At 59.2% G+C, this 27,168-nt stretch overlaps 5 protein-coding genes and 2 long non-coding RNA genes across 8 annotated transcripts; all 7 read right to left on the minus strand.

Annotated features, from left to right (window-relative positions):
* Positions 1-440: 440 nt before the first annotated feature.
* Positions 441-4,425, minus strand: LOC139800947 (uncharacterized). The gene is made up of 8 exons (XM_071754591.1): positions 4,014-4,425; positions 3,541-3,723; positions 3,149-3,304; positions 2,746-2,847; positions 2,458-2,560; positions 2,074-2,136; positions 1,645-1,822; positions 441-1,559 (listed from the first exon to the last, which is right to left on the minus strand). Exons 1-7 carry the CDS (start codon positions 4,014-4,016, stop codon positions 1,689-1,691), a joined length of 744 nt encoding a protein of 247 aa, XP_071610692.1. The 5' UTR covers positions 4,017-4,425; the 3' UTR covers positions 441-1,559; positions 1,645-1,688.
* On the minus strand, positions 4,337-6,117 carry LOC139800948 (maestro heat-like repeat-containing protein family member 7). Its single transcript, XM_071754592.1, has 4 exons — positions 5,615-6,117; positions 5,114-5,520; positions 4,885-5,022; positions 4,337-4,576 (listed from the first exon to the last, which is right to left on the minus strand). The coding sequence occupies exons 2-4, from the start codon at positions 5,194-5,196 to the stop codon at positions 4,420-4,422; spliced, it is 378 nt and encodes a 125-aa protein (XP_071610693.1). The 5' UTR covers positions 5,197-5,520; positions 5,615-6,117; the 3' UTR covers positions 4,337-4,419.
* Positions 6,118-6,220: 103 nt separating this feature from the next.
* On the minus strand, positions 6,221-7,975 carry LOC139800950 (uncharacterized). The gene is made up of 2 exons (XR_011728010.1): positions 7,042-7,975; positions 6,221-6,729 (listed from the first exon to the last, which is right to left on the minus strand). It is a non-coding gene; the product is annotated as an uncharacterized lncRNA (long non-coding RNA).
* A 2,915-nt stretch (positions 7,976-10,890) lies between these two features.
* On the minus strand, positions 10,891-16,369 carry LOC139800951 (uncharacterized). 2 transcript variants are annotated; one of them, XM_071754593.1, is made up of 12 exons: positions 16,293-16,369; positions 15,867-16,021; positions 15,366-15,772; positions 15,137-15,274; positions 14,266-14,828; positions 13,793-13,975; positions 13,401-13,556; positions 12,998-13,099; positions 12,710-12,812; positions 12,326-12,388; positions 11,897-12,074; positions 10,891-11,811 (listed from the first exon to the last, which is right to left on the minus strand). In XM_071754593.1, the coding sequence occupies exons 5-11, from the start codon at positions 14,266-14,268 to the stop codon at positions 11,941-11,943; spliced, it is 744 nt and encodes a 247-aa protein (XP_071610694.1). In that variant the 5' UTR covers positions 14,269-14,828; positions 15,137-15,274; positions 15,366-15,772; positions 15,867-16,021; positions 16,293-16,369; the 3' UTR covers positions 10,891-11,811; positions 11,897-11,940. The 2 variants fall into 2 exon arrangements, with proteins under 2 accessions (XP_071610694.1, XP_071610695.1); XM_071754594.1 differs by having other exon boundaries at positions 15,137-15,772.
* A 105-nt stretch (positions 16,370-16,474) lies between these two features.
* Positions 16,475-18,229, minus strand: LOC139800952 (uncharacterized). The gene is made up of 2 exons (XR_011728011.1): positions 17,296-18,229; positions 16,475-16,983 (listed from the first exon to the last, which is right to left on the minus strand). It is a non-coding gene; the product is annotated as an uncharacterized lncRNA (long non-coding RNA).
* A 2,717-nt stretch (positions 18,230-20,946) lies between these two features.
* LOC139800953 (uncharacterized) lies at positions 20,947-24,931 on the minus strand. The gene is made up of 8 exons (XM_071754596.1): positions 24,520-24,931; positions 24,047-24,229; positions 23,655-23,810; positions 23,252-23,353; positions 22,964-23,066; positions 22,580-22,642; positions 22,151-22,328; positions 20,947-22,065 (listed from the first exon to the last, which is right to left on the minus strand). Exons 1-7 carry the CDS (start codon positions 24,520-24,522, stop codon positions 22,195-22,197), a joined length of 744 nt encoding a protein of 247 aa, XP_071610697.1. The 5' UTR covers positions 24,523-24,931; the 3' UTR covers positions 20,947-22,065; positions 22,151-22,194.
* LOC139800954 (maestro heat-like repeat-containing protein family member 7) lies at positions 24,843-26,623 on the minus strand. Its single transcript, XM_071754597.1, has 5 exons — positions 26,547-26,623; positions 26,121-26,275; positions 25,620-26,026; positions 25,391-25,528; positions 24,843-25,082 (listed from the first exon to the last, which is right to left on the minus strand). The coding sequence occupies exons 3-5, from the start codon at positions 25,700-25,702 to the stop codon at positions 24,926-24,928; spliced, it is 378 nt and encodes a 125-aa protein (XP_071610698.1). The 5' UTR covers positions 25,703-26,026; positions 26,121-26,275; positions 26,547-26,623; the 3' UTR covers positions 24,843-24,925.
* Between the last annotated feature and the right edge of the window lie 545 nt (positions 26,624-27,168).

The raw sequence follows: 27,168 nt of genomic DNA on the forward strand, positions 1-27,168 counted from the left end.
TGCTTTTCGCTTCCTCTCAGATGCCCCAGAAGGACCTTCTTGAAAAGCTGCTGCAGGAAGGAGCCCCCAGCCCCACACAGAGGAGCTGCTGTTTGCTAAGAGGAACGGGAACCCGGGAGGGGCTGTGCTCACGGCAGCTTTTGTGCCCCCCGCCCCAGGAGTTTCCCATCCCCGCCCCCAGGACACGGCCCCTGCCCAGCTGCAGGGCATCAGCCCGAGTGCCCGGCCCGGCTGCTCACGGCCGGGGCTGCTGCGGGGCTCTGACACGGAGGGGACTCAGCCAGGACACTGCGTCCTCAGGGGCTGCACAGAGACGAGCTGGGCAGCAACACTTCCTCTTCTTCCTCTGCAGGGCACAACGCAGAACTGCACACAAAGCTGGAGCTCCACAGCACCGCTCAGAGGCAGACTACATGAGAATCATCAAACCACAGACAGGTTTCCTTTTTCCCCAGATGTCTCGGAGGGAAGCTGCCGCTGAACAGCCTGACCGTGACACTGTAGGGATGCAGAGTGTTCTGCATTTACAATCACCAGAGAGGTGAGAAAATGGAGCCCGAAAAACTCCTAGGATTCTGTGATGCGCTGAGCCCAGGATCACCCATCGGTCCCAGGATCAGAGCCCAGGTCCCATACAACAGATTTCACCACATGCTGTGCTTTCCAAACGCCACGTTTTATTTGGGGACCTCTTCGACCTATTGGAAGCTATGCCAGAGGCCAGGAGGCTGCACGTCCCGCTGCTCTGAGGAGACAAGGAGAGCAGCTCTGGCTCAGCTCTGCCCTGCCCAGCTGTCCCAAGCCACCTGGGCCCACACGGTGACACGGGCCCTGCCCAGCAAGGCTGGAACCTCCTGTAGCCTCTTGGGCAGCTCGTGATGAATCCAAACAAGCCTCCAAGAGGGTATCTTGTTTGGGCGTGCGCTCAGCCGCGTGACTCGAGCTGCTCTAGGTCTCTGTGGGAGAGGTCAAAAACTCTGCAGACACCCTGGTGACCTCCTGGAAGTGACAGAAGAGGAATGCAGCAGCTGCTTCTCACTCTCTTGGGAGAGTTGGAATCAGCTGGGAGTCTCCGGCTGCTGATGCAATTCCTCACCTGTACGTGGGCTGTAAGAACTCAGCACCAGCTGATGATGCCCATGACACTGAGCAGGACTGCTGCGAGGAGCAAATGTTCATCCTCACCCTCGGCTGTGACCAGGGCTGGCCCCGTGGAGGTGTGCTTGGTGACGAGGCTCATCATTCCAGGTGGAACGCCCTCCATTTTACACTCTGCCTTCTTCCTGCAGCTGCCAAACAAAGCCCTGAAGACAAAGCAGTGCTGCGGTTTATAAGAGCTCTGCTGAGTTAAACCCTGACTCCCTTCTGCCCTGTGCCTCCTTGCAGCACCACCCTAAAGAAGGGTAACCTGGCTGTCCAGCAAGCTGGGGCCAGGGCACTCACAGGGCTAAGCTGATGCGCAGGTAGCAGGAGAGGCCAGGACAAATGCTGTGTGCTCTGCAGGCTTGGGGATCATCATCCCACCAGGACCTTCACCCCAGCACAGCCACTTCCTCCGCCTGGGATGACATTAGGGAGGTTTAAGTGGGAGAGCCAGGGGACAGGAGTGTTCTCGGGGCCATGATGGGGCAGTGGTGACAGTACCGTCAGGAAGACGGGGGCAGCAAGATTGTCCTTGACCCATCTCATCAGCAGGAGAAGCACAGGCCTCGGAAGGACCGTCTTGATCTCTCCAGCTCCCTCACAGTCTGCAGGATGCGCAAGGTCTGACCTGCTAGGGACCTGACTGAGGCATCAAGGTCATCATCACAGCGCTTGAGGGCTGCAGCAGACAGACAGACAGACAGACAGACAGACAGACAGAAAGAAGGAAAGAAGGCGAGCGGTGGTGAAACCCTGCTGTCTGCACAGACCCTTCTATGCAAGCCCCATCCCTCTCTTTCCCTGACTGGGAGGAACAGGGATGGGACAGTCACAGCTTCTCCCTCCTTTCCCTGCAGCAGAGCCAGAAATGGCAGCACCCTGCCCAGGCTCTCTCCCCTGCCCCACCAGCACCCCTCTGACCCTACTCACCATCCCACACAACCTCCATCGTCCGTTGGGATGGATTCCTCCCCAGGTGCTGCGCAGCAGTCCCTGTGCACAGAGCTCCCGTCAGACCTCCCCCTCCCCAGCACTGCGGCAGCACAGCCCCCCGGCCCGGCCAGCTCGGCCGCACGCCCTCCTGCCCAGCACTCCGCAGGGATGGCCCTGGGCAAGTCCCCGAGGGCGCTGCTGACACTGAGCCAGGCGGCCGGCCACCAAGGCCTGGCCAGGCCAGGCCAGGCCAGGGCAGAGGGGGCAGCCGGAGGCCAGGGCCCTGCCCGGGACAGCCACAGGGCTGCTCCTGCCTGCCAGGGCAGCGCCGCGGGCTGGAGCCGGGCTGCCAGAAGAGGGTCCCCGGGGGCTGTGGCTCACCCATGAACCTGATGGCCTCCAATCTCACGCTGGTCTGAGAGTCCCACAGGTAGGGCAGGCTGAAGTACAGGTAGTCTTCCACCCTGCTCCTCTCCTGCTTCAGCTGGAGAGTGCCCGAGGTCATGTCACGGGGCTGGCACAGACCGTTCCTCCCTCCCCCATTCCCCCCGTGTGCCAGAGCAGTCCCTCTGCCCATCCCACCCCTTCCCCCCCAGGCACAGCCACACCCTGGGCACATGGGGCATCCCTTGTCCAGCCCAGGCCCTGGCACCTGGGGGTTGTCCTCACCAAAGTCTCTCCAATCAGCCAGGTCCTCTTCTTCTTAATAACCCTCTTCAGCTTCCTCCAGCCCAGGAACTTGGCACAGATGAGGAGGCCTTTGCCAGAGGCCTGCAAAACAGCAGCAGGTGGGAGCTGGCACCACAGCTCAGAGAAGGAGACCTGTCCTCCCCCTCCTCTTGGCAAGGCTGCCAGCTGTCCCCAGCTACTTATGGGAAGAGGCAGCTGGGGACAGAGCCTGAATGCCTGGGCTTCAGTGCCCGAGGCAGGGACACGAGGCAGCCACCACCTCAGCTATAGCACTCTCACAGCCAGCACAAGAGAAATGGGCGAGAGCTGATGAGCTGTTGCTGCCAGGGCTGGGGCAGAGGGAAGGAAGGGCAAAGCAGGTGCTCAGCTTTCAACTCTCTACCTCAGCCATACTCCTGCTCTCAGCATTCATGTGCAGGAAGAGCGAGAGCGCGACCCGGCGTGTCGCGTCCTTCATCTCTGCCTTGTCTCTCCGCACCGCAGCCTTCAGCGTGTCTTCAAAGAGGCGGAGGGAGAGCTCTTGAACCTGGCTGGACTCCTGGTGGGAAGGGAAGGAAGGAAGGAAGAGAGCGTGACTGCAGCAAAGTGTAACTCTAGAGGCTGAGGCCAAGGAGAAGCCGTGCTGGGTGCAGAGCCCAGCAGCCCTCCCAGCAGAGCCCAGGGGCGTGAGGAGGGCAGCAGCCCTGCCCAAGTGCTGCCAGCGGGGCTGGGCTGGAGGGCAGCTGTCCCTGCCCCATGCCCCTCGACGGGGTCAGGCTCCCACATCAGCCTTACATCACCAAAGAGGGCTGGGAGCTTCTCCACCAGCAGCAGAGCGATGGGGCTGGCCTCTTTCCTCTTCAGCTGACCCATCATGGTCCGGAAGAAGAGCAAGGCCTTCATCCTGACGTCTGTGGATGGATCCTTCAGGCACGTCAGGATGCTCTCCAGCAGAGAGCTGCCCCGCATTTCTCTTGCCTGGAGGAAACAGAGAATTTCTGAGAGGGTGGAGCAGTGGAGGAGCAGCCTGGCACAAACGCCCCGCGTGCTGAGCACCAGCCTCCCACCCAGCTTCCCGGCAGGCGCTGCGCGTGCCGATGGGGATGAAGGAGAGAGCAAGGAGAGCAAAGGCTCTGTGGCCCCTGCTCAGCCACCCCTCTCTCTGCTGGCAGCTACATCCTTCCTCTCAGCCAGGCCCAAGCCAGCGCGTTACCCCTGCCCCAGCCCCAGGCTGCCAAGGCGGCTCCGCCTGACTACGCCTCGCTCACCATCCGCGGATCTCCTGAGAGCGCCACCAAGCCCCCGAGTGCCCGCAGACGGACTGTCTGCCTGCCGTGGCTCAGGTAGGAGCAGAGGAGGCGCACGTCACTCGGATCCTTTCCGAGGCCCTGGCAGCCCAGAAGCTGAAAGAACAACAGCGGTGAGAGACGGGCAGAGCTGCAGGACCCTGGCACTCTGCAGCTCCTGGCTACCACTGCCAGCTCGGGGCCTGGGGGCTGACACAGCCCCTCCGGGGGGCAGCCCTGCCTGTGGACACGCTGGGGTGCTGAGCACTGCCCCAGCAGGAAGGGCTGGATGGAGGCCCCAGGGCCTGACTGGCAGCAGAGCCCTCTGTCCCAGCTCCAGGGACTGTCATCCCACCCGGCGGCAGCCGCCTGTGCCAGAGGGACGGCTTCAGGAGCACCTGGCAGAGGCACTGCTGCCCACCAGGCTTACCTCAGTATAGAAAGTCATGGCAAAGTTCATCTGCCATTCCCTCCTGTGAGTAAGAATCTCCTTCATGTGCTGGAACATGAAGGCTTGCTGCTCAGCCGGGCTCTTCCTCAGCTCTCTGGGCAGGGCAGGGCAAGAAAAGCAGTGCTGGCAGTGAGCAGGGCAGGCAAAGCCTTGCTGGGATTGCCCTGCCCAGCCCAGCCAGGACAGCCCAGGCCAGGACACGCCTTTGCCCCCAGCCACAGCCTCCACAGCACTTGCTGCTGACTGCGCCCTGCTCTCTCCCCAGGCAAGGAGCGCCCCTTGCCATTCGGATCGCTCCCTGGCCAGCGCTGCGGCTGCAGCCCGGGGCCTGGGTGCCTGGGGGATGGGGCTGCCCCCGGGGATGGGGCTGCCGAGGCACTGCTGGCTACAAAGGGCTCTCACCTGGCCAGCAAACTGATTCCTCTCTCGAGGGTCTCTGCTTGCAGCATCATGTCCCAGCCGCCCTCCTTCTGGATGTTCTCGATGTGCCCTTGACAGCCAGCAGCGTGCAGCAGAACTTTAATGCCCTCCACTGCCAGCCTGTGTGCAGAGCAAGGTCCGGTTACACACAGAGCAGGGGCCCTGGCCGAGGGCCCAGGGGAAGGAACGGCAGGGGAAGGGGATGGCGCACCCCAAAGGGACGGGTTGATCAGAGTCAGGCTGCTCCTGCTCCAGCATCACTGCAGCCAGGGAAAGCTTGTAGATCAAGCTCATGAGGAGCCTGGGGAAGAGCGCTTCCAGGATCCCCTGGCAGCGGGGCCGCTGGCTGAGCCTGTACAGGACCTGGCTTGCCTGCGGAAAGACACAGGGACAGCTCTCAGTGCAAGGAAGCTGCTGGGGCACTGCCAAAGCCCCAGGGCTGCACGTCGAGCCATCGTTGCCCTGCCTTGAAGTCGTGAGCAAGAGCTGCTCTGGTCACTCACAGATGGGATAGCACATTTTGTTCTCCAGCCCTGGATCACACCGAACAGCCTGTCAAGAATTGTCTCTGAAGTGCTGGGCAGGGACAGCAGCATCTCCCACATGGCCAGCGCAGCGCTGCAAGCCAGAACACTCTGTTAGCAGGGCTGCCTTGGCCGCTGTGCTGTGCCTGGGCTATGGAGCAAGTCCCCAGGGCTCTTGGGGCTCATACTTGTCACAGGAGGGACTGATCCTCAGCAGGGTCCGAACTGTTTCCTCAGGGCAGCACTCGCTCAGCAGACCAAGCACGGATCTCAGGAGGAACTGCCCTGGTTCGGTGCACATTTCCTCCACGTTTCTGTGGATGCACCTCAAGATTTTTTCTGTCTGCAGGGAACAGAGGGGAGGATGGTGCTGCCACTGGGCTGCAACCATCCCCTCAGATGCCACACACAGGGAGGGGTCCCTCCCAGCAGCCTCAGGGAAGAATCCCCACACCCATCTGCCATGGCCAGGAGGTGGCCAGAGCCCCTTCCCACTGCAGCCTCTGCTCCTTTCTATGCCTCTGTACCCCTCAGGGTGCAGAGGGCTTTGGGGGAGAAACCTCCCTGGGGGGTTTGCACGGGGGAAACTGTGACCTGCTCTGAAAATGCCAGACCTGCGAGACATCCTGCAGGCTCATGAGGGTGGAGGGGCAAAGGTTGACTATCAGATCTCTCAGAGAGTCCTTGTCCTTCGCCTGCAACAAGAGAAGATTATGGGGCTTGTTTGTTGATCCCTCGTATGCACAGGACTCTGCTGTCTTTTTTTTTTTTTTTTTTTTTTTTTTTTTTTTGCCTTTTTCCCCAGCTTTGCCCAGAGGGCAGCTGTCTGGGAAGGCATCTTTGAGCGTGGGGGCAGCTGGAGCAGGCACAAGGCAGGTGACAGTCTCTGTAGGTACCTCTCCTAACTCTTCTAGAACATCCGCGCTCATCTCCTGGCCCCTTTCCACTGAATACCAAAGGATGGTGGCATCAGGACTGGAATCTAACAAAGCAAGGGAGGAGGGTGAGCTGAAGGTGCTGGCAGGAGTAACTGAAGGGCCCTACCCGGCACCCAGCCCCGTGCCAGCTCCCGAGGACAGAGCCAGCCCTGGGCCGGGGGACCCAAAGAGGGGACTGGCACGGAAGAGGCCGGGGACGTGCCCAGCAGCCGCTGCCGTGCAGGAGCACAGCAAAGCAGCCAAACGCCCCTCACTCACCTGTCTCCATCAGCTGGACCTCCTTCTCTGGGATGGGGAGACTGACCTCTTCCACCTCATCCTCCACCCAGGCCAGCCGGAGACGGCTCCTGGACCTCTGCTCGGTCCTGCGGAAGGAGGAGAGGCCACGGGGGGTGGGCATGGGGGTGGCAGTGCTGCTGGCCCCAAGGCTGCACGGCCTGCGGGGAGAGCCCGTGGGGCCAAGGGGGCTGCGTGGGGGCAGGGAGATGTCTGGGATGGGCTCTGCACGGGGCAGTGAATCTCCTGGGGATGGAGGCTCATGGGCAGCCTGTGAAGAACCACAGCCCTCAGGGGCTGGGCAGAAGCTCCCGATGGACAAACCACAAAGGCCTTTCACGACCCCTCACATTTGACCCCACGGTGCCCACCCAGCCCCAGCCCCAGCCCCTGGCTCTTACCTCTCTTGGGGACGGAGCAGCCCCTGGGAATTGCCGCGGTCCCCTTGGGAACCACGGCGGCTCTCACGAGACACAAAAAGGCCAGACATGGCTCAGGGCTCCTAGGCAGCTCTCTGCTCCTGTCTGACCTGATCGCTGTCCTCTTGGACACTGAGCCAGGGCCACCCCGGCACTAGGAAGGTACCCGGGGCCCGGGGGTGTCACCAATGATGTAACAAAGGGGTCCCATTGTCACCCGGCACCCGGGCCAGGTGTGTGCAGGCAGGTACTGGAACATCCACACCCAACTATGACAGCACAGGCACCCGGGGGGCTGCACGCACAAGCTCTCTGGGGGGAAGGTGTAGAAGAGGTGTCTCAGCCTTGGGAGGAGATGGCATAAAAGGAGGGGATGCAGTCCCCGCAGTCCCGTGGCCAGGGCAGCAGCTCTTGCTTCAAACATTCAAGCACTGTTCAAACATCCTAAGTCAGCCGTCCTCAGCTTTTTACCCACTTTTTGGAGATGAGTGATCCTGCTCCAATCAAAATGGAAGTTTGCCTACCGTATTTTAGAACTAACATCAAGTAAATACAGGAATTTCCCAGAGGGTGGCATTCTTGTCCATCATGTCTCAAAAAAATCCCTCATTTTTTTCCCCTCACAAGTTGAGGTTGTAGCCAGTCCTTCTGAATTGCCTTCCTATTTAAAGCCTCAGCTAAGGTGAGCTTTTCTGTGAAAGTAAATCTGTTTATTTTGCAAAATCATTAAAATCCTGTGTTACCCGTTATGCTCTGTATAAACCAGGCTAGCCTGATTTTGACAGAATTATCAATAAATACAACATAAACTGAGAAATAGAGCTTCAAGTGGTTATTTTAGAATTATTTGTGATCGCCGGTTTGCTGGCGTCACTCTCCAGGGAACGCCCAGGGGCGTTGTCTGAGCAGACAAGACCCCACAAGTGGCGTTGCCTTTGCTCAGGGGTGAAGAAATCCACACAGCTTGTCCCAGGAGGTTCCTCTCACTTACAGCAGGGACCTCATCCCCTTCCCCTGTCTGTAGAACGTCAGACTGGCCAGGGCTGGCTCCGTTGATCCATCCCCTGCTCTTAACTAACCAGAGGGCTTGCGCTAAATGTTTGTCCCGGTTTTTGAACCTTCCACCACCCCTTGCTTCCAGGGTGCTTTTTACCAGGCCATTATGGCAGAGGCTGCTGCGTGGTAAGGAAGGGGATAGGCCCACTCTGTACTGTGCTCTGTGGCTCAGTCAGCTCTTAGGTTACTTTCCAAATTAGCTCCAGTCTCTGACCCACTCCCCTCTGGGATCCCAGCCTGCCACCAATTTTTCCTTTCTAGGCCCAGATTGGCATTGCAGGCAGCAGCATGAAGTCTGGGATGGGTTTCCAGCCATCCCTGTCCAGTCTCCTGTGGACCTTTCTGCCAGACTCTCCCCAGCTTGTTCAGGGACCCATACAAAAGAGTTTCTTTTCTGAGTGACTCTAGAGAGAGGCTTCACCACGTCACTGTACCATGGAACAGGCATCCTCCAGACACACACAACACCCAAGGCAGCCTCTCTCTCCTCCTTACTGACAGAGGCAGACACAGCTGTTACCTTGTTCACCACATCCACAGGCATGGGGCTGCATCCATCTTGCCAGTTGATTCCCAACAACTGCATCTCTTGACCAAGTCCCTTGACCTTGCTTCTCTCAATGCCAAACCTGCCTTCCAACAGAAGCTGCATCATATTCTTACCTCCTCCAAAGGCTTGCTACCAGGCAAGCTACACAGCTGCCGATTCAGACATTCCTTTGAGTTGGAAGTGACCTCTAGAGGTCATCTAGTCTAAACCCCCCTGCAAGAAGTAGGGACATCCACAACTAGATCATCAGGTTGCTCAGAGCCTCATCAAGCCTCACCTTGAAGAGCTCCAGGATTTAGGCCTCAGCTACCTCCTTGACAAACTTGTTCCCTTTCTCCGCTACTCTCATGGGAAAGAGCTTTTTTCTAACATCCAGCCTGAATCTACTGTTCTCTAGTTGAAAACCATTGCCCCTCATGCTACAAGTACAGACCCTTGCCACCAGTCCTTCTCCAGCCTTCCTGTAAGTCCTCTTCAGATACTGGAAGGTTCCTATTAAGATCCACACTCCCCCAGAAGCTCTGTTTTCCCTTTCCTCCAGCTGGCTGTTGGCAGAGCCCCTCTAATCTCTCAGCTATCTTCCACTGTCAACAGGGGTGGTTATGTAGCTTGCAGTTGCGGCTCAGAATGGGTTTGTTCCAGGACTGTAACACCTTTCACTGAGAGGTTGGTGCAGACATCTTCTGGGACAAGGCTTCTGGTTTGGGGCTCGCAGCCTGCAGTTCATACGCTCAAGCCAGTGCTAGGCTATCTATCCCACCTTCTCCTGGTTGCAAAGGTAGCACCACCACATGTCAGCTCATGGCATGTCCCATCATGCCAGCCAAAGTCCTCTGTACGCTTCACAAGCCCTTCAGAAGAAAGGGATTGTTTCTCCAAATCTAATTCCTCCTCTCGTGATGAGGGAGGGAAGAGCTACCTCACAAGGATTTCCTGCTCAACCTTTACAGAAGACTCTCTTCTCGCCCTTTGGACAGGATTTGATCTCTCCCCTTCATCAGAGCTCTCCCCCGCATGCTCCATCTTTGCTGTGCCTTCAGTAACACAGGGCTCAGCTGCCTTTCTTCACTGCCTGCCCACAGGGGCAACCTGAGGGGAACTGATCCGAAACCCCCACTCCCTGTCCCCCTGGGTCAGGAGGGGGAAGCAGCACTGCTTCTTGCAGGCTCTGAGAGAACAGTGACCTGGGCCACTACTGGCCAAGGCACATCAGTAAAAGCCACTCTCAAAGGTCGAGCGGTGGCCACGCTTGTGTTACAATTCCAACAGCTGCATCTATGCCTACTGAGAAGAAAGCACCCTCGCAACACAAACATACAGAAAGAGGGACAGCCATTTCCAAAACCTCCAAACTCTGATGGACTCAGCTTGGTTTGAAGGGAGGGTGTGTAGTTTCCCATAAAAAGAAAAACCCTAACAGTTCAACAGATATTGCCACAGGTAACCAGGTAGAGCCAATGCCCAGTGTTCTGCAAAACAGAGCATTGATGTCACACACAACAAAGCCAATGCCCCTTGCCCAACACCCCCAATCAACAGGCAACAATCAGACTCAAGAGGTTTAAATCACCATTTGTATCAGAGTCCTGCTTTTCGCTTCCTCTCAGATGCCCCAGAAGGACCTTCTTGAAAAGCTGCTGCAGGAAGGAGCCCCCAGCCCCACACAGAGGAGCTGCTGTTTGCTAAGAGGAACGGGAACCCGGGAGGGGCTGTGCTCACGGCAGCTTTTGTGCCCCCCGCCCCAGGAGTTTCCCATCCCCGCCCCCAGGACACGGCCCCTGCCCAGCTGCAGGGCATCAGCCCGAGTGCCCGGCCCGGCTGCTCACGGCCGGGGCTGCTGCGGGGCTCTGACACGGAGGGGACTCAGCCAGGACACTGCGTCCTCAGGGGCTGCACAGAGACGAGCTGGGCAGCAACACTTCCTCTTCTTCCTCTGCAGGGCACAACGCAGAACTGCACACAAAGCTGGAGCTCCACAGCACCGCTCAGAGGCAGACTACATGAGAATCATCAAACCACAGACAGGTTTCCTTTTTCCCCAGATGTCTCGGAGGGAAGCTGCCGCTGAACAGCCTGACCGTGACACTGTAGGGATGCAGAGTGTTCTGCATTTACAATCACCAGAGAGGTGAGAAAATGGAGCCCGAAAAACTCCTAGGATTCTGTGATGTGCTGAGCCCAGGATCACCCATCGGTCCCAGGATCAGAGCCCAGGTCCCATACAACAGATTTCACCACATGCTGTGCTTTCCAAACGCCACGTTTTATTTGGGGACCTCTTCGACCTATTGGAAGCTATGCCAGAGGCCAGGAGGCTGCACGTCCCGCTGCTCTGAGGAGACAAGGAGAGCAGCTCTGGCTCAGCTCTGCCCTGCCCAGCTGTCCCAAGCCACCTGGGCCCACACGGTGACACGGGCCCTGCCCAGCAAGGCTGGAACCTCCTGTAGCCTCTTGGGCAGCTCGTGATGAATCCAAACAAGCCTCCAAGAGGGTATCTTGTTTGGGCGTGCGCTCAGCCGCGTGACTCGAGCTGCTCTAGGTCTCTGTGGGAGAGGTCAAAAACTCTGCAGACACCCTGGTGACCTCCTGGAAGTGACAGAAGAGGAATGCAGCAGCTGCTTCTCACTCTCTTGGGAGAGTTGGAATCAGCTGGGAGTCTCCGGCTGCTGATGCAATTCCTCACCTGTACGTGGGCTGTAAGAACTCAGCACCAGCTGATGATGCCCATGACACTGAGCAGGACTGCTGCGAGGAGCAAATGTTCATCCTCACCCTCGGCTGTGACCAGGGCTGGCCCCGTGGAGGTGTGCTTGGTGACGAGGCTCATCATTCCAGGTGGAACGCCCTCCATTTTACACTCTGCCTTCTTCCTGCAGCTGCCAAACAAAGCCCTGAAGACAAAGCAGTGCTGCGGTTTATAAGAGCTCTGCTGAGTTAAACCCTGACTCCCTTCTGCCCTGTGCCTCCTTGCAGCACCACCCTAAAGAAGGGTAACCTGGCTGTCCAGCAAGCTGGGGCCAGGGCACTCACAGGGCTAAGCTGATGCGCAGGTAGCAGGAGAGGCCAGGACAAATGCTGTGTGCTCTGCAGGCTTGGGGATCATCATCCCACCAGGACCTTCACCCCAGCACAGCCACTTCCTCCGCCTGGGATGACATTAGGGAGGTTTAAGTGGGAGAGCCAGGGGACAGGAGTGTTCTCGGGGCCATGATGGGGCAGTGGTGACAGTACCGTCAGGAAGACGGGGGCAGCAAGATTGTCCTTGACCCATCTCATCAGCAGGAGAAGCACAGGCCTCGGAAGGACCGTCTTGATCTCTCCAGCTCCCTCACAGTCTGCAGGATGCGCAAGGTCTGACCTGCTAGGGACCTGACTGAGGCATCAAGGTCATCATCACAGCGCTTGAGGGCTGCAGCAGACAGACAGACAGACAGACAGACAGACAGACAGACAGACAGAAAGAAGGCGAGCGGTGGTGAAACCCTGCTGTCTGCACAGACCCTTCTATGCAAGCCCCATCCCTCTCTTTCCCTGACTGGGAGGAACAGGGATGGGACAGTCACAGCTTCTCCCTCCTTTCCCTGCAGCAGAGCCAGAAATGGCAGCACCCTGCCCAGGCTCTCTCCCCTGCCCCACCAGCACCCCTCTGACCCTACTCACCATCCCACACAACCTCCATCGTCCGTTGGGATGGATTCCTCCCCAGGTGCTGCGCAGCAGTCCCTGTGCACAGAGCTCCCGTCAGACCTCCCCCTCCCCAGCACTGCGGCAGCACAGCCCCCCGGCCCGGCCAGCTCGGCCGCACGCCCTCCTGCCCAGCACTCCGCAGGGATGGCCCTGGGCAAGTCCCCGAGGGCGCTGCTGACACTGAGCCAGGCGGCCGGCCACCAAGGCCTGGCCAGGCCAGGCCAGGCCAGGGCAGAGGGGGCAGCCGGAGGCCAGGGCCCTGCCCGGGACAGCCACAGGGCTGCTCCTGCCTGCCAGGGCAGCGCCGCGGGCTGGAGCCGGGCTGCCAGAAGAGGGTCCCCGGGGGCTGTGGCTCACCCATGAACCTGATGGCCTCCAATCTCACGCTGGTCTGAGAGTCCCACAGGTAGGGCAGGCTGAAGTACAGGTAGTCTTCCACCCTGCTCCTCTCCTGCTTCAGCTGGAGAGTGCCCGAGGTCATGTCACGGGGCTGGCACAGACCGTTCCTCCCTCCCCCATTCCCCCCGTGTGCCAGAGCAGTCCCTCTGCCCATCCCACCCCTTCCCCCCCAGGCACAGCCACACCCTGGGCACATGGGGCATCCCTTGTCCAGCCCAGGCCCTGGCACCTGGGGGTTGTCCTCACCAAAGTCTCTCCAATCAGCCAGGTCCTCTTCTTCTTAATAACCCTCTTCAGCTTCCTCCAGCCCAGGAACTTGGCACAGATGAGGAGGCCTTTGCCAGAGGCCTGCAAAACAGCAGCAGGTGGGAGCTGGCACCACAGCTCAGAGAAGGAGACCTGTCCTCCCCCTCCTCTTGGCAAGGCTGCCAGCTGTCCCCAGCTACTTATGGGAAGAGGCAGCTGGGGACAGAGCCTGAATGCCTGGGCTTCAGTGCCCGAGGCAGGGACACGAGGCAGCCACCACCTCAGCTATAGCACTCTCACAGCCAGCACAAGAGAAATGGGCGAGAGCTGATGAGCTGTTGCTGCCAGGGCTGGGGCAGAGGGAAGGAAGGGCAAAGCAGGTGCTCAGCTTTCAACTCTCTACCTCAGCCATACTCCTGCTCTCAGCATTCATGTGCAGGAAGAGCGAGAGCGCGACCCGGCGTGTCGCGTCCTTCATCTCTGCCTTGTCTCTCCGCACCGCAGCCTTCAGCGTGTCTTCAAAGAGGCGGAGGGAGAGCTCTTGAACCTGGCTGGACTCCTGGTGGGAAGGGAAGGAAGGAAGGAAGAGAGCGTGACTGCAGCAAAGTGTAACTCTAGAGGCTGAGGCCAAGGAGAAGCCGTGCTGGGTGCAGAGCCCAGCAGCCCTCCCAGCAGAGCCCAGGGGCGTGAGGAGGGCAGCAGCCCTGCCCAAGTGCTGCCAGCGGGGCTGGGCTGGAGGGCAGCTGTCCCTGCCCCATGCCCCTCGACGGGGTCAGGCTCCCACATCAGCCTTACATCACCAAAGAGGGCTGGGAGCTTCTCCACCAGCAGCAGAGCGATGGGGCTGGCCTCTTTCCTCTTCAGCTGACCCATCATGGTCCGGAAGAAGAGCAAGGCCTTCATCCTGACGTCTGTGGATGGATCCTTCAGGCACGTCAGGATGCTCTCCAGCAGAGAGCTGCCCCGCATTTCTCTTGCCTGGAGGAAACAGAGAATTTCTGAGAGGGTGGAGCAGTGGAGGAGCAGCCTGGCACAAACGCCCCGCGTGCTGAGCACCAGCCTCCCACCCAGCTTCCCGGCAGGCGCTGCGCGTGCCGATGGGGATGAAGGAGAGAGCAAGGAGAGCAAAGGCTCTGTGGCCCCTGCTCAGCCACCCCTCTCTCTGCTGGCAGCTACATCCTTCCTCTCAGCCAGGCCCAAGCCAGCGCGTTACCCCTGCCCCAGCCCCAGGCTGCCAAGGCGGCTCCGCCTGACTACGCCTCGCTCACCATCCGCGGATCTCCTGAGAGCGCCACCAAGCCCCCGAGTGCCCGCAGACGGACTGTCTGCCTGCCGTGGCTCAGGTAGGAGCAGAGGAGGCGCACGTCACTCGGATCCTTTCCGAGGCCCTGGCAGCCCAGAAGCTGAAAGAACAACAGCGGTGAGAGACGGGCAGAGCTGCAGGACCCTGGCACTCTGCAGCTCCTGGCTACCACTGCCAGCTCGGGGCCTGGGGGCTGACACAGCCCCTCCGGGGGGCAGCCCTGCCTGTGGACACGCTGGGGTGCTGAGCACTGCCCCAGCAGGAAGGGCTGGATGGAGGCCCCAGGGCCTGACTGGCAGCAGAGCCCTCTGTCCCAGCTCCAGGGACTGTCATCCCACCCGGCGGCAGCCGCCTGTGCCAGAGGGACGGCTTCAGGAGCACCTGGCAGAGGCACTGCTGCCCACCAGGCTTACCTCAGTATAGAAAGTCATGGCAAAGTTCATCTGCCATTCCCTCCTGTGAGTAAGAATCTCCTTCATGTGCTGGAACATGAAGGCTTGCTGCTCAGCCGGGCTCTTCCTCAGCTCTCTGGGCAGGGCAGGGCAAGAAAAGCAGTGCTGGCAGTGAGCAGGGCAGGCAAAGCCTTGCTGGGATTGCCCTGCCCAGCCCAGCCAGGACAGCCCAGGCCAGGACACGCCTTTGCCCCCAGCCACAGCCTCCACAGCACTTGCTGCTGACTGCGCCCTGCTCTCTCCCCAGGCAAGGAGCGCCCCTTGCCATTCGGATCGCTCCCTGGCCAGCGCTGCGGCTGCAGCCCGGGGCCTGGGTGCCTGGGGGATGGGGCTGCCCCCGGGGATGGGGCTGCCGAGGCACTGCTGGCTACAAAGGGCTCTCACCTGGCCAGCAAACTGATTCCTCTCTCGAGGGTCTCTGCTTGCAGCATCATGTCCCAGCCGCCCTCCTTCTGGATGTTCTCGATGTGCCCTTGACAGCCAGCAGCGTGCAGCAGAACTTTAATGCCCTCCACTGCCAGCCTGTGTGCAGAGCAAGGTCCGGTTACACACAGAGCAGGGGCCCTGGCCGAGGGCCCAGGGGAAGGAACGGCAGGGGAAGGGGATGGCGCACCCCAAAGGGACGGGTTGATCAGAGTCAGGCTGCTCCTGCTCCAGCATCACTGCAGCCAGGGAAAGCTTGTAGATCAAGCTCATGAGGAGCCTGGGGAAGAGCGCTTCCAGGATCCCCTGGCAGCGGGGCCGCTGGCTGAGCCTGTACAGGACCTGGCTTGCCTGCGGAAAGACACAGGGACAGCTCTCAGTGCAAGGAAGCTGCTGGGGCACTGCCAAAGCCCCAGGGCTGCACGTCGAGCCATCGTTGCCCTGCCTTGAAGTCGTGAGCAAGAGCTGCTCTGGTCACTCACAGATGGGATAGCACATTTTGTTCTCCAGCCCTGGATCACACCGAACAGCCTGTCAAGAATTGTCTCTGAAGTGCTGGGCAGGGACAGCAGCATCTCCCACATGGCCAGCGCAGCGCTGCAAGCCAGAACACTCTGTTAGCAGGGCTGCCTTGGCCACTGTGCTGTGCCTGGGCTATGGAGCAAGTCCCCAGGGCTCTTGGGGCTCATACTTGTCACAGGAGGGACTGATCCTCAGCAGGGTCCGAACTGTTTCCTCAGGGCAGCACTCGCTCAGCAGACCAAGCACGGATCTCAGGAGGAACTGCCCTGGTTCGGTGCACACTTCCTCCACGTTTCTGTGGATGCACCTCAAGATTTTTTCTGTCTGCAGGGAACAGAGGGGAGGATGGTGCTGCCACTGGGCTGCAACCATCCCCTCAGATGCCACACACAGGGAGGGGTCCCTCCCAGCAGCCTCAGGGAAGAATCCCCACACCCATCTGCCATGGCCAGGAGGTGGCCAGAGCCCCTTCCCACTGCAGCCTCTGCTCCTTTCTATGCCTCTGTACCCCTCAGGGTGCAGAGGGCTTTGGGGGAGAAACCTCCCTGGGGGATTTGCACGGGGGAAACTGTGACCTGCTCTGAAAATGCCAGACCTGCGAGACATCCTGCAGGCTCATGAGGGTGGAGGGGCAAAGGTTGACTATCAGATCTCTCAGAGAGTCCTTGTCCTTCGCCTGCAACAAGAGAAGATTATGGGGCTTGTTTGTTGATCCCTCGTATGCACAGGACTCTGCTGTCTTTTTTTTTTTTTTTTTTTTTTTTTTTTTTTTTTGCCTTTTTCCCCAGCTTTGCCCAGAGGGCAGCTGTCTGGGAAGGCATCTTTGAGCGTGGGGGCAGCTGGAGCAGGCACAAGGCAGGTGACAGTCTCTGTAGGTACCTCTCCTAACTCTTCTAGAACATCCGCGCTCATCTCCTGGCCCCTTTCCACTGAATACCAAAGGATGGTGGCATCAGGACTGGAATCTAACAAAGCAAGGGAGGAGGGTGAGCTGAAGGTGCTGGCAGGAGTAACTGAAGGGCCCTACCCGGCACCCAGCCCCGTGCCAGCTCCCGAGGACAGAGCCAGCCCTGGGCCGGGGGACCCAAAGAGGGGACTGGCACGGAAGAGGCCGGGGACGTGCCCAGCAGCCGCTGCCGTGCAGGAGCACAGCAAAGCAGCCAAACGCCCCTCACTCACCTGTCTCCATCAGCTGGACCTCCTTCTCTGGGATGGGGAGACTGACCTCTTCCACCTCATCCTCCACCCAGGCCAGCCGGAGACGGCTCCTGGACCTCTGCTCGGTCCTGCGGAAGGAGGAGAGGCCACGGGGGGTGGGCATGGGGGTGGCAGTGCTGCTGGCCCCAAGGCTGCACGGCCTGCGGGGAGAGCCCGTGGGGCCAAGGGGGCTGCGTGGGGGCAGGGAGATGTCTGGGACGGGCTCTGCACGGGGCAGTGAATCTCCTGGGGATGGAGGCTCATGGGCAGCCTGTGAAGAACCACAGCCCTCAGGGGCTGGGCAGAAGCTCCCGATGGACAAACCACAAAGGCCTTTCACGACCCCTCACATTTGACCCCACGGTGCCCACCCAGCCCCAGCCCCAGCCCCTGGCTCTTACCTCTCTTGGGGACGGAGCAGCCCCTGGGAATTGCCGCGGTCCCCTTGGGAACCACGGCGGCTCTCACGAGACACAAAAAGGCCAGACATGGCTCAGGGCTCCTAGGCAGCTCTCTGCTCCTGTCTGACCTGATCGCTGTCCTCTTGGACACTGAGCCAGGGCCACCCCGGCACTAGGAAGGTACCCGGGGCCCGGGGGTGTCACCAATGATGTAACAAAGGGGTCCCATTGTCACCCGGCACCCGGGCCAGGTGTGTGCAGGCAGGTACTGGAACATCCACACCCAACTATGACAGCACAGGCACCCGGGGGGCTGCACGCACAAGCTCTCTGGGGGGAAGGTGTAGAAGAGGTGTCTCAGCCTTGGGAGGAGATGGCATAAAAGGAGGGGATGCAGTCCCCGCAGTCCCGTGGCCAGGGCAGCAGCTCTTGCTTCAAACATTCAAGCACTGTTCAAACATCCTAAGTCAGCCGTCCTCAGCTTTTTACCTACTTTTTGGACATGAGTGATCCTGCTCCAATCAAAATGGAAGTTTGCCTACCGTATTTTAGAACTAACATCAAGTAAATACAGGAATTTCCCAGAGGGTGGCATTCTTGTCCATCATGTCTCAAAAAAATCCCTCATTTTTTTCCCCTCACAAGTTGAGGTTGTAGCCAGTCCTTCTGAATTGCCTTCCTATTTAAAGCCTCAGCTAAGGTGAGCTTTTCTGTGAAAGTAAATCTGTTTATTTTGCAAAATCATTAAAATCCTGTGTTACCCGTTATGCTCTGTATAAACCAGGCTAGCCTGATTTTGACAGAATTATCAATAAATACAACATAAACTGAGAAATAGAGCTTCAAGTGGTTATTTTAGAATTATTTGTGATCGCCGGTTTGCTGGCGTCACTCTCCAGGGAACGCCCAGGGGCGTTGTCTGAGCAGACAAGACCCCACAAGTGGCGTTGCCTTTGCTCAGGGGTGAAGAAATCCACACAGCTTGTCCCAGGAGGTTCCTCTCACTTACAGCAGGGACCTCATCCCCTTCCCCTGTCTGTAGAACGTCAGACTGGCCAGGGCTGGCTCCGTTGATCCATCCCCTGCTCTTAACTAACCAGAGGGCTTGCGCTAAATGTTTGTCCCGGTTTTTGAACCTTCCACCACCCCTTGCTTCCAGGGTGCTTTTTACCAGGCCATTATGGCAGAGGCTGCTGCGTGGTAAGGAAGGGGATAGGCCCACTCTGTACTGTGCTCTGTGGCTCAGTCAGCTCTTAGGTTACTTTCCAAATTAGCTCCAGTCTCTGACCCACTCCCCTCTGGGATCCCAGCCTGCCACCAATTTTTCCTTTCTAGGCCCAGATTGGCATTGCAGGCAGCAGCATGAAGTCTGGGATGGGTTTCCAGCCATCCCTGTCCAGTCTCCTGTGGACCTTTCTGCCAGACTCTCCCCAGCTTGTTCAGGGACCCATACAAAAGAGTTTCTTTTCTGAGTGACTCTAGAGAGAGGCTTCACCACGTCACTGTACCATGGAACAGGCATCCTCCAGACACACACAACACCCAAGGCAGCCTCTCTCTCCTCCTTACTGACAGAGGCAGACACAGCTGTTACCTTGTTCACCACATCCACAGGCATGGGGCTGCATCCATCTTGCCAGTTGATTCCCAACAACTGCATCTCTTGACCAAGTCCCTTGACCTTGCTTCTCTCAATGCCAAACCTGCCTTCCAACAGAAGCTGCATCATATTCTTACCTCCTCCAAAGGCTTGCTACCAGGCAAGCTACACAGCTGCCGATTCAGACATTCCTTTGAGTTGGAAGTGACCTCTAGAGGTCATCTAGTCTAAACCCCCCTGCAAGAAGTAGGGACATCCACAACTAGATCATCAGGTTGCTCAGAGCCTCATCAAGCCTCACCTTGAAGAGCTCCAGGATTTAGGCCTCAGCTACCTCCTTGACAAACTTGTTCCCTTTCTCCGCTACTCTCATGGGAAAGAGCTTTTTTCTAACATCCAGCCTGAATCTACTGTTCTCTAGTTGAAAACCATTGCCCCTCATGCTACAAGTACAGACCCTTGCCACCAGTCCTTCTCCAGCCTTCCTGTAAGTCCTCTTCAGATACTGGAAGGTTCCTATTAAGATCCACACTCCCCCAGAAGCTCTGTTTTCCCTTTCCTCCAGCTGGCTGTTGGCAGAGCCCCTCTAATCTCTCAGCTATCTTCCACTGTCAACAGGGGTGGTTATGTAGCTTGCAGTTGCGGCTCAGAATGGGTTTGTTCCAGGACTGTAACACCTTTCACTGAGAGGTTGGTGCAGACATCTTCTGGGACAAGGCTTCTGGTTTGGGGCTCGCAGCCTGCAGTTCATACGCTCAAGCCAGTGCTAGGCTATCTATCCCACCTTCTCCTGGTTGCAAAGGTAGCACCACCACATGTCAGCTCATGGCATGTCCCATCATGCCAGCCAAAGTCCTCTGTACGCTTCACAAGCCCTTCAGAAGAAAGGGATTGTTTCTCCAAATCTAATTCCTCCTCTCGTGATGAGGGAGGGAAGAGCTACCTCACAAGGATTTCCTGCTCAACCTTTACAGAAGACTCTCTTCTCGCCCTTTGGACAGGATTTGATCTCTCCCCTTCATCAGAGCTCTCCCCCGCATGCTCCATCTTTGCTGTGCCTTCAGTAACACAGGGCTCAGCTGCCTTTCTTCACTGCCTGCCCACAGGGGCAACCTGAGGGGAACTGATCCGAAACCCCCACTCCCTGTCCCCCTGGGTCAGGAGGGGGAAGCAGCACTGCTTCTTGCAGGCTCTGAGAGAACAGTGACCTGGGCCACTACTGGCCAAGGCACATCAGTAAAAGCCACTCTCAAAGCTCGAGTGGTGGCCACGCTTGTGTTACAATTCCAACAGCTGCATCTATGCCTACTGAGAAGAAAGCACCCTTGCAACACAAACATACAGAAAGAGGGACAGCCATTTCCAAAACCTCCAAACTCTGATGGACTCAGCTTGGTTTGAAGGGAGGGTGTGTAGTTTCCCATAAAAAGAAAAACCCTAACAGTTCAACAGATATTGCCACAGGTAACCAGGTAGAGCCAATGCCCAGTGTTCCGCAAAACAGAGCATTGATGTCACACACAACAAAGCCAATGCCCCTTGCCCAACACCCCCAATCAACAGGCAACAATCAGACTCAAGAGGTTTAAATCACCATTTGTATCAGAGTCCTGCTTTTCGCTTCCTCTCAGATGCCCCAGAAGGACCTTCTTGAAAAGCTGCTGCAGGAAGGAGCCCCCAGCCCCACACAGAGGAGCTGCTGTTTGCTAAGAGGAACGGGAACCCGGGAGGGGCTGTGCTCACGGCAGCTTTTGTGCCCCCCGCCCCAGGAATTTCCCACCCCCACCCCCAGGACACGGCCCCTGCCCAGCTGCAGGGCATCAGCCCGAGTGCCCGGCCCGGCTGCTCACGGCCGGGGCTGCTGCGGGGCTCTGACACGGAGGGGACTCAGCCAGGACACTGCGTCCTCAGGGGCTGCACAGAGACGAGCTGGGCAGCAACACTTCCTCTTCTTCCTCTGCAGGGCACAACGCAGAACTGCACACAAAGCTGGAGCTCCACAGCACCGCTCAGAGGCAGACTACATGAGAATCATCAAACCACAGACAGGTTTCCTTTTTCCCCAGATGTCTCGGAGGGAAGCTGCCGCTGAACAGCCTGACCGTGACACTGTAGGGATGCAGAGTGTTCTGCATTTACAATCACCAGAGAGGTGAGAAAATGGAGCCCGAAAAACTCCTAGGATTCTGTGATGCGCTGAGCCCAGGATCACCCATCGGTCCCAGGATCAGAGCCCAGGTCCCATACAACAGATTTCACCACATGCTGTGCTTTCCAAACGCCACGTTTTATTTGGGGACCTCTTCGACCTATTGGAAGCTATGCCAGAGGCCAGGAGGCTGCACGTCCCGCTGCTCTGAGGAGACAAGGAGAGCAGCTCTGGCTCAGCTCTGCCCTGCCCAGCTGTCCCAAGCCACCTGGGCCCACACGGTGACACGGGCCCTGCCCAGCAAGGCTGGAACCTCCTGTAGCCTCTTGGGCAGCTCGTGATGAATCCAAACAAGCCTCCAAGAGGGTATCTTGTTTGGGCGTGCGCTCAGCCGCGTGACTCGAGCTGCTCTAGGTCTCTGTGGGAGAGGTCAAAAACTCTGCAGACACCCTGGTGACCTCCTGGAAGTGACAGAAGAGGAATGCAGCAGCTGCTTCTCACTCTCTTGGGAGAGTTGGAATCAGCTGGGAGTCTCCGGCTGCTGATGCAATTCCTCACCTGTACGTGGGCTGTAAGAACTCAGCACCAGCTGATGATGCCCATGACACTGAGCAGGACTGCTGCGAGGAGCAAATGTTCATCCTCACCCTCGGCTGTGACCAGGGCTGGCCCCGTGGAGGTGTGCTTGGTGACGAGGCTCATCATTCCAGGTGGAACGCCCTCCATTTTACACTCTGCCTTCTTCCTGCAGCTGCCAAACAAAGCCCTGAAGACAAAGCAGTGCTGCGGTTTATAAGAGCTCTGCTGAGTTAAACCCTGACTCCCTTCTGCCCTGTGCCTCCTTGCAGCACCACCCTAAAGAAGGGTAACCTGGCTGTCCAGCAAGCTGGGGCCAGGGCACTCACAGGGCTAAGCTGATGCGCAGGTAGCAGGAGAGGCCAGGACAAATGCTGTGTGCTCTGCAGGCTTGGGGATCATCATCCCACCAGGACCTTCACCCCAGCACAGCCACTTCCTCCGCCTGGGATGACATTAGGGAGGTTTAAGTGGGAGAGCCAGGGGACAGGAGTGTTCTCGGGGCCATGATGGGGCAGTGGTGACAGTACCGTCAGGAAGACGGGGGCAGCAAGATTGTCCTTGACCCATCTCATCAGCAGGAGAAGCACAGGCCTCGGAAGGACCGTCTTGATCTCTCCAGCTCCCTCACAGTCTGCAGGATGCGCAAGGTCTGACCTGCTAGGGACCTGACTGAGGCATCAAGGTCATCATCACAGCGCTTGAGGGCTGCAGCAGACAGACAGACAGACAGACAGACAGACAGACAGAAAGAAGGAAAGAAGGCGAGCGGTGGTGAAACCCTGCTGTCTGCACAGACCCTTCTATGCAAGCCCCATCCCTCTCTTTCCCTGACTGGGAGGAACAGGGATGGGACAGTCACAGCTTCTCCCTCCTTTCCCTGCAGCAGAGCCAGAAATGGCAGCACCCTGCCCAGGCTCTCTCCCCTGCCCCACCAGCACCCCTCTGACCCTACTCACCATCCCACACAACCTCCATCGTCCGTTGGGATGGATTCCTCCCCAGGTGCTGCGCAGCAGTCCCTGTGCACAGAGCTCCCGTCAGACCTCCCCCTCCCCAGCACTGCGGCAGCACAGCCCCCCGGCCCGGCCAGCTCGGCCGCACGCCCTCCTGCCCAGCACTCCGCAGGGATGGCCCTGGGCAAGTCCCCGAGGGCGCTGCTGACACTGAGCCAGGCGGCCGGCCACCAAGGCCTGGCCAGGCCAGGCCAGGCCAGGGCAGAGGGGGCAGCCGGAGGCCAGGGCCCTGCCCGGGACAGCCACAGGGCTGCTCCTGCCTGCCAGGGCAGCGCCGCGGGCTGGAGCCGGGCTGCCAGAAGAGGGTCCCCGGGGGCTGTGGCTCACCCATGAACCTGATGGCCTCCAATCTCACGCTGGTCTGAGAGTCCCACAGGTAGGGCAGGCTGAAGTACAGGTAGTCTTCCACCCTGCTCCTCTCCTGCTTCAGCTGGAGAGTGCCCGAGGTCATGTCACGGGGCTGGCACAGACCGTTCCTCCCTCCCCCATTCCCCCCGTGTGCCAGAGCAGTCCCTCTGCCCATCCCACCCCTTCCCCCCCAGGCACAGCCACACCCTGGGCACATGGGGCATCCCTTGTCCAGCCCAGGCCCTGGCACCTGGGGGTTGTCCTCACCAAAGTCTCTCCAATCAGCCAGGTCCTCTTCTTCTTAATAACCCTCTTCAGCTTCCTCCAGCCCAGGAACTTGGCACAGATGAGGAGGCCTTTGCCAGAGGCCTGCAAAACAGCAGCAGGTGGGAGCTGGCACCACAGCTCAGAGAAGGAGACCTGTCCTCCCCCTCCTCTTGGCAAGGCTGCCAGCTGTCCCCAGCTACTTATGGGAAGAGGCAGCTGGGGACAGAGCCTGAATGCCTGGGCTTCAGTGCCCGAGGCAGGGACACGAGGCAGCCACCACCTCAGCTATAGCACTCTCACAGCCAGCACAAGAGAAATGGGCGAGAGCTGATGAGCTGTTGCTGCCAGGGCTGGGGCAGAGGGAAGGAAGGGCAAAGCAGGTGCTCAGCTTTCAACTCTCTACCTCAGCCATACTCCTGCTCTCAGCATTCATGTGCAGGAAGAGCGAGAGCGCGACCCGGCGTGTCGCGTCCTTCATCTCTGCCTTGTCTCTCCGCACCGCAGCCTTCAGCGTGTCTTCAAAGAGGCGGAGGGAGAGCTCTTGAACCTGGCTGGACTCCTGGTGGGAAGGGAAGGAAGGAAGGAAGAGAGCGTGACTGCAGCAAAGTGTAACTCTAGAGGCTGAGGCCAAGGAGAAGCCGTGCTGGGTGCAGAGCCCAGCAGCCCTCCCAGCAGAGCCCAGGGGCGTGAGGAGGGCAGCAGCCCTGCCCAAGTGCTGCCAGCGGGGCTGGGCTGGAGGGCAGCTGTCCCTGCCCCATGCCCCTCGACGGGGTCAGGCTCCCACATCAGCCTTACATCACCAAAGAGGGCTGGGAGCTTCTCCACCAGCAGCAGAGCGATGGGGCTGGCCTCTTTCCTCTTCAGCTGACCCATCATGGTCCGGAAGAAGAGCAAGGCCTTCATCCTGACGTCTGTGGATGGATCCTTCAGGCACGTCAGGATGCTCTCCAGCAGAGAGCTGCCCCGCATTTCTCTTGCCTGGAGGAAACAGAGAATTTCTGAGAGGGTGGAGCAGTGGAGGAGCAGCCTGGCACAAACGCCCCGCGTGCTGAGCACCAGCCTCCCACCCAGCTTCCCGGCAGGCGCTGCGCGTGCCGATGGGGATGAAGGAGAGAGCAAGGAGAGCAAAGGCTCTGTGGCCCCTGCTCAGCCACCCCTCTCTCTGCTGGCAGCTACATCCTTCCTCTCAGCCAGGCCCAAGCCAGCGCGTTACCCCTGCCCCAGCCCCAGGCTGCCAAGGCGGCTCCGCCTGACTACGCCTCGCTCACCATCCGCGGATCTCCTGAGAGCGCCACCAAGCCCCCGAGTGCCCGCAGACGGACTGTCTGCCTGCCGTGGCTCAGGTAGGAGCAGAGGAGGCGCACGTCACTCGGATCCTTTCCGAGGCCCTGGCAGCCCAGAAGCTGAAAGAACAACAGCGGTGAGAGACGGGCAGAGCTGCAGGACCCTGGCACTCTGCAGCTCCTGGCTACCACTGCCAGCTCGGGGCCTGGGGGCTGACACAGCCCCTCCGGGGGGCAGCCCTGCCTGTGGACACGCTGGGGTGCTGAGCACTGCCCCAGCAGGAAGGGCTGGATGGAGGCCCCAGGGCCTGACTGGCAGCAGAGCCCTCTGTCCCAGCTCCAGGGACTGTCATCCCACCCGGCGGCAGCCGCCTGTGCCAGAGGGACGGCTTCAGGAGCACCTGGCAGAGGCACTGCTGCCCACCAGGCTTACCTCAGTATAGAAAGTCATGGCAAAGTTCATCTGCCATTCCCTCCTGTGAGTAAGAATCTCCTTCATGTGCTGGAACATGAAGGCTTGCTGCTCAGCCGGGCTCTTCCTCAGCTCTCTGGGCAGGGCAGGGCAAGAAAAGCAGTGCTGGCAGTGAGCAGGGCAGGCAAAGCCTTGCTGGGATTGCCCTGCCCAGCCCAGCCAGGACAGCCCAGGCCAGGACACGCCTTTGCCCCCAGCCACAGCCTCCACAGCACTTGCTGCTGACTGCGCCCTGCTCTCTCCCCAGGCAAGGAGCGCCCCTTGCCATTCGGATCGCTCCCTGGCCAGCGCTGCGGCTGCAGCCCGGGGCCTGGGTGCCTGGGGGATGGGGCTGCCCCCGGGGATGGGGCTGCCGAGGCACTGCTGGCTACAAAGGGCTCTCACCTGGCCAGCAAACTGATTCCTCTCTCGAGGGTCTCTGCTTGCAGCATCATGTCCCAGCCGCCCTCCTTCTGGATGTTCTCGATGTGCCCTTGACAGCCAGCAGCGTGCAGCAGAACTTTAATGCCCTCCACTGCCAGCCTGTGTGCAGAGCAAGGTCCGGTTACACACAGAGCAGGGGCCCTGGCCGAGGGCCCAGGGGAAGGAACGGCAGGGGAAGGGGATGGCGCACCCCAAAGGGACGGGTTGATCAGAGTCAGGCTGCTCCTGCTCCAGCATCACTGCAGCCAGGGAAAGCTTGTAGATCAAGCTCATGAGGAGCCTGGGGAAGAGCGCTTCCAGGATCCCCTGGCAGCGGGGCCGCTGGCTGAGCCTGTACAGGACCTGGCTTGCCTGCGGAAAGACACAGGGACAGCTCTCAGTGCAAGGAAGCTGCTGGGGCACTGCCAAAGCCCCAGGGCTGCACGTCGAGCCATCGTTGCCCTGCCTTGAAGTCGTGAGCAAGAGCTGCTCTGGTCACTCACAGATGGGATAGCACATTTTGTTCTCCAGCCCTGGATCACACCGAACAGCCTGTCAAGAATTGTCTCTGAAGTGCTGGGCAGGGACAGCAGCATCTCCCACATGGCCAGTGCAGCGCTGCAAGCCAGAACACTCTGTTAGCAGGGCTGCCTTGGCCACTGTGCTGTGCCTGGGCTATGGAGCAAGTCCCCAGGGCTCTTGGGGCTCATACTTGTCACAGGAGGGACTGATCCTCAGCAGGGTCCGAACTGTTTCCTCAGGGCAGCACTCGCTCAGCAGACCAAGCACGGATCTCAGGAGGAACTGCCCTGGTTCGGTGCACACTTCCTCCACGTTTCTGTGGATGCACCTCAAGATTTTTTCTGTCTGCAGGGAACAGAGGGGAGGATGGTGCTGCCACTGGGCTGCAACCATCCCCTCAGATGCCACACACAGGGAGGGGTCCCTCCCAGCAGCCTCAGGGAAGAATCCCCACACCCATCTGCCATGGCCAGGAGGTGGCCAGAGCCCCTTCCCACTGCAGCCTCTGCTCCTTTCTATGCCTCTGTACCCCTCAGGGTGCAGAGGGCTTTGGGGGAGAAACCTCCCTGGGGGATTTGCACGGGGGAAACTGTGACCTGCTCTGAAAATGCCAGACCTGCGAGACATCCTGCAGGCTCATGAGGGTGGAGGGGCAAAGGTTGACTATCAGATCTCTCAGAGAGTCCTTGTCCTTCGCCTGCAACAAGAGAAGATTATGGGGCTTGTTTGTTGATCCCTCGTATGCACAGGACTCTGCTGTCTTTTTTTTTTTTTTTTTTTTTTTTTTTTTTTGCCTTTTTCCCCAGCTTTGCCCAGAGGGCAGCTGTCTGGGAAGGCATCTTTGAGCGTGGGGACAGCTGGAGCAGGCACAAGGCAGGTGACAGTCTCTGTAGGTACCTCTCCTAACTCTTCTAGAACATCCGCGCTCATCTCCTGGCCCCTTTCCACTGAATACCAAAGGATGGTGGCATCAGGACTGGAATCTAACAAAGCAAGGGAGGAGGGTGAGCTGAAGGTGCTGGCAGGAGTAACTGAAGGGCCCTACCCGGCACCCAGCCCCGTGCCAGCTCCCGAGGACAGAGCCAGCCCTGGGCCGGGGGACCCAAAGAGGGGACTGGCACGGAAGAGGCCGGGGACGTGCCCAGCAGCCGCTGCCGTGCAGGAGCACAGCAAAGCAGCCAAACGCCCCTCACTCACCTGTCTCCATCAGCTGGACCTCCTTCTCTGGGATGGGGAGA

The sequence above is a fragment of the Heliangelus exortis genome, chromosome 11, assembly GCF_036169615.1.
Source record: "Heliangelus exortis chromosome 11, bHelExo1.hap1, whole genome shotgun sequence".
Lineage (NCBI taxonomy): Eukaryota > Metazoa > Chordata > Aves > Apodiformes > Trochilidae > Heliangelus > Heliangelus exortis.

Excerpts from the sequence above, each read along its gene's own strand:
- LOC139800947 (XM_071754591.1), bottom strand. Across the intron at positions 3,305-3,540 it reads TCCCAGCCCTCTTTGGTGAT|GAGTCCAGCCAGGTTCAAGA; the intron begins GTAAGGCTGATG and ends CCTTCCCACCAG. Across the intron at positions 2,561-2,745 it reads GGCTGATTGGAGAGACTTTG|CTGAAGCAGGAGAGGAGCAG; the intron begins GTGAGGACAACC and ends GGCACTCTCCAG.
- LOC139800948 (XM_071754592.1), bottom strand. The coding sequence starts at position 5,196 with ATGAGCTTGATCTACAAGCTTTCCCTGGCTGCAGTGATGCTGGAGCAG. Across the intron at positions 5,023-5,113 it reads GATCAACCCGTCCCTTTGGG|GCTGGCAGTGGAGGGCATTA; the intron begins GTGCGCCATCCC and ends CTCTGCACACAG. Across the intron at positions 4,577-4,884 it reads GGAATCAGTTTGCTGGCCAG|AGAGCTGAGGAAGAGCCCGG; the intron begins GTGAGAGCCCTT and ends TGCCCTGCCCAG.
- LOC139800954 (XM_071754597.1), bottom strand. The coding sequence starts at position 25,702 with ATGAGCTTGATCTACAAGCTTTCCCTGGCTGCAGTGATGCTGGAGCAG. Across the intron at positions 25,529-25,619 it reads GATCAACCCGTCCCTTTGGG|GCTGGCAGTGGAGGGCATTA; the intron begins GTGCGCCATCCC and ends CTCTGCACACAG. Across the intron at positions 25,083-25,390 it reads GGAATCAGTTTGCTGGCCAG|AGAGCTGAGGAAGAGCCCGG; the intron begins GTGAGAGCCCTT and ends TGCCCTGCCCAG.
- LOC139800953 (XM_071754596.1), bottom strand. Across the intron at positions 23,354-23,654 it reads AGAGCAGGAGTATGGCTGAG|GCCTCTGGCAAAGGCCTCCT; the intron begins GTAGAGAGTTGA and ends GCTGTTTTGCAG. Across the intron at positions 23,067-23,251 it reads GGCTGATTGGAGAGACTTTG|CTGAAGCAGGAGAGGAGCAG; the intron begins GTGAGGACAACC and ends GGCACTCTCCAG.
- LOC139800951 (XM_071754593.1), bottom strand. Across the intron at positions 12,813-12,997 it reads GGCTGATTGGAGAGACTTTG|CTGAAGCAGGAGAGGAGCAG; the intron begins GTGAGGACAACC and ends GGCACTCTCCAG. Across the intron at positions 12,075-12,325 it reads GATGGAGGTTGTGTGGGATG|CCCTCAAGCGCTGTGATGAT; the intron begins GTGAGTAGGGTC and ends TGTCTGCTGCAG.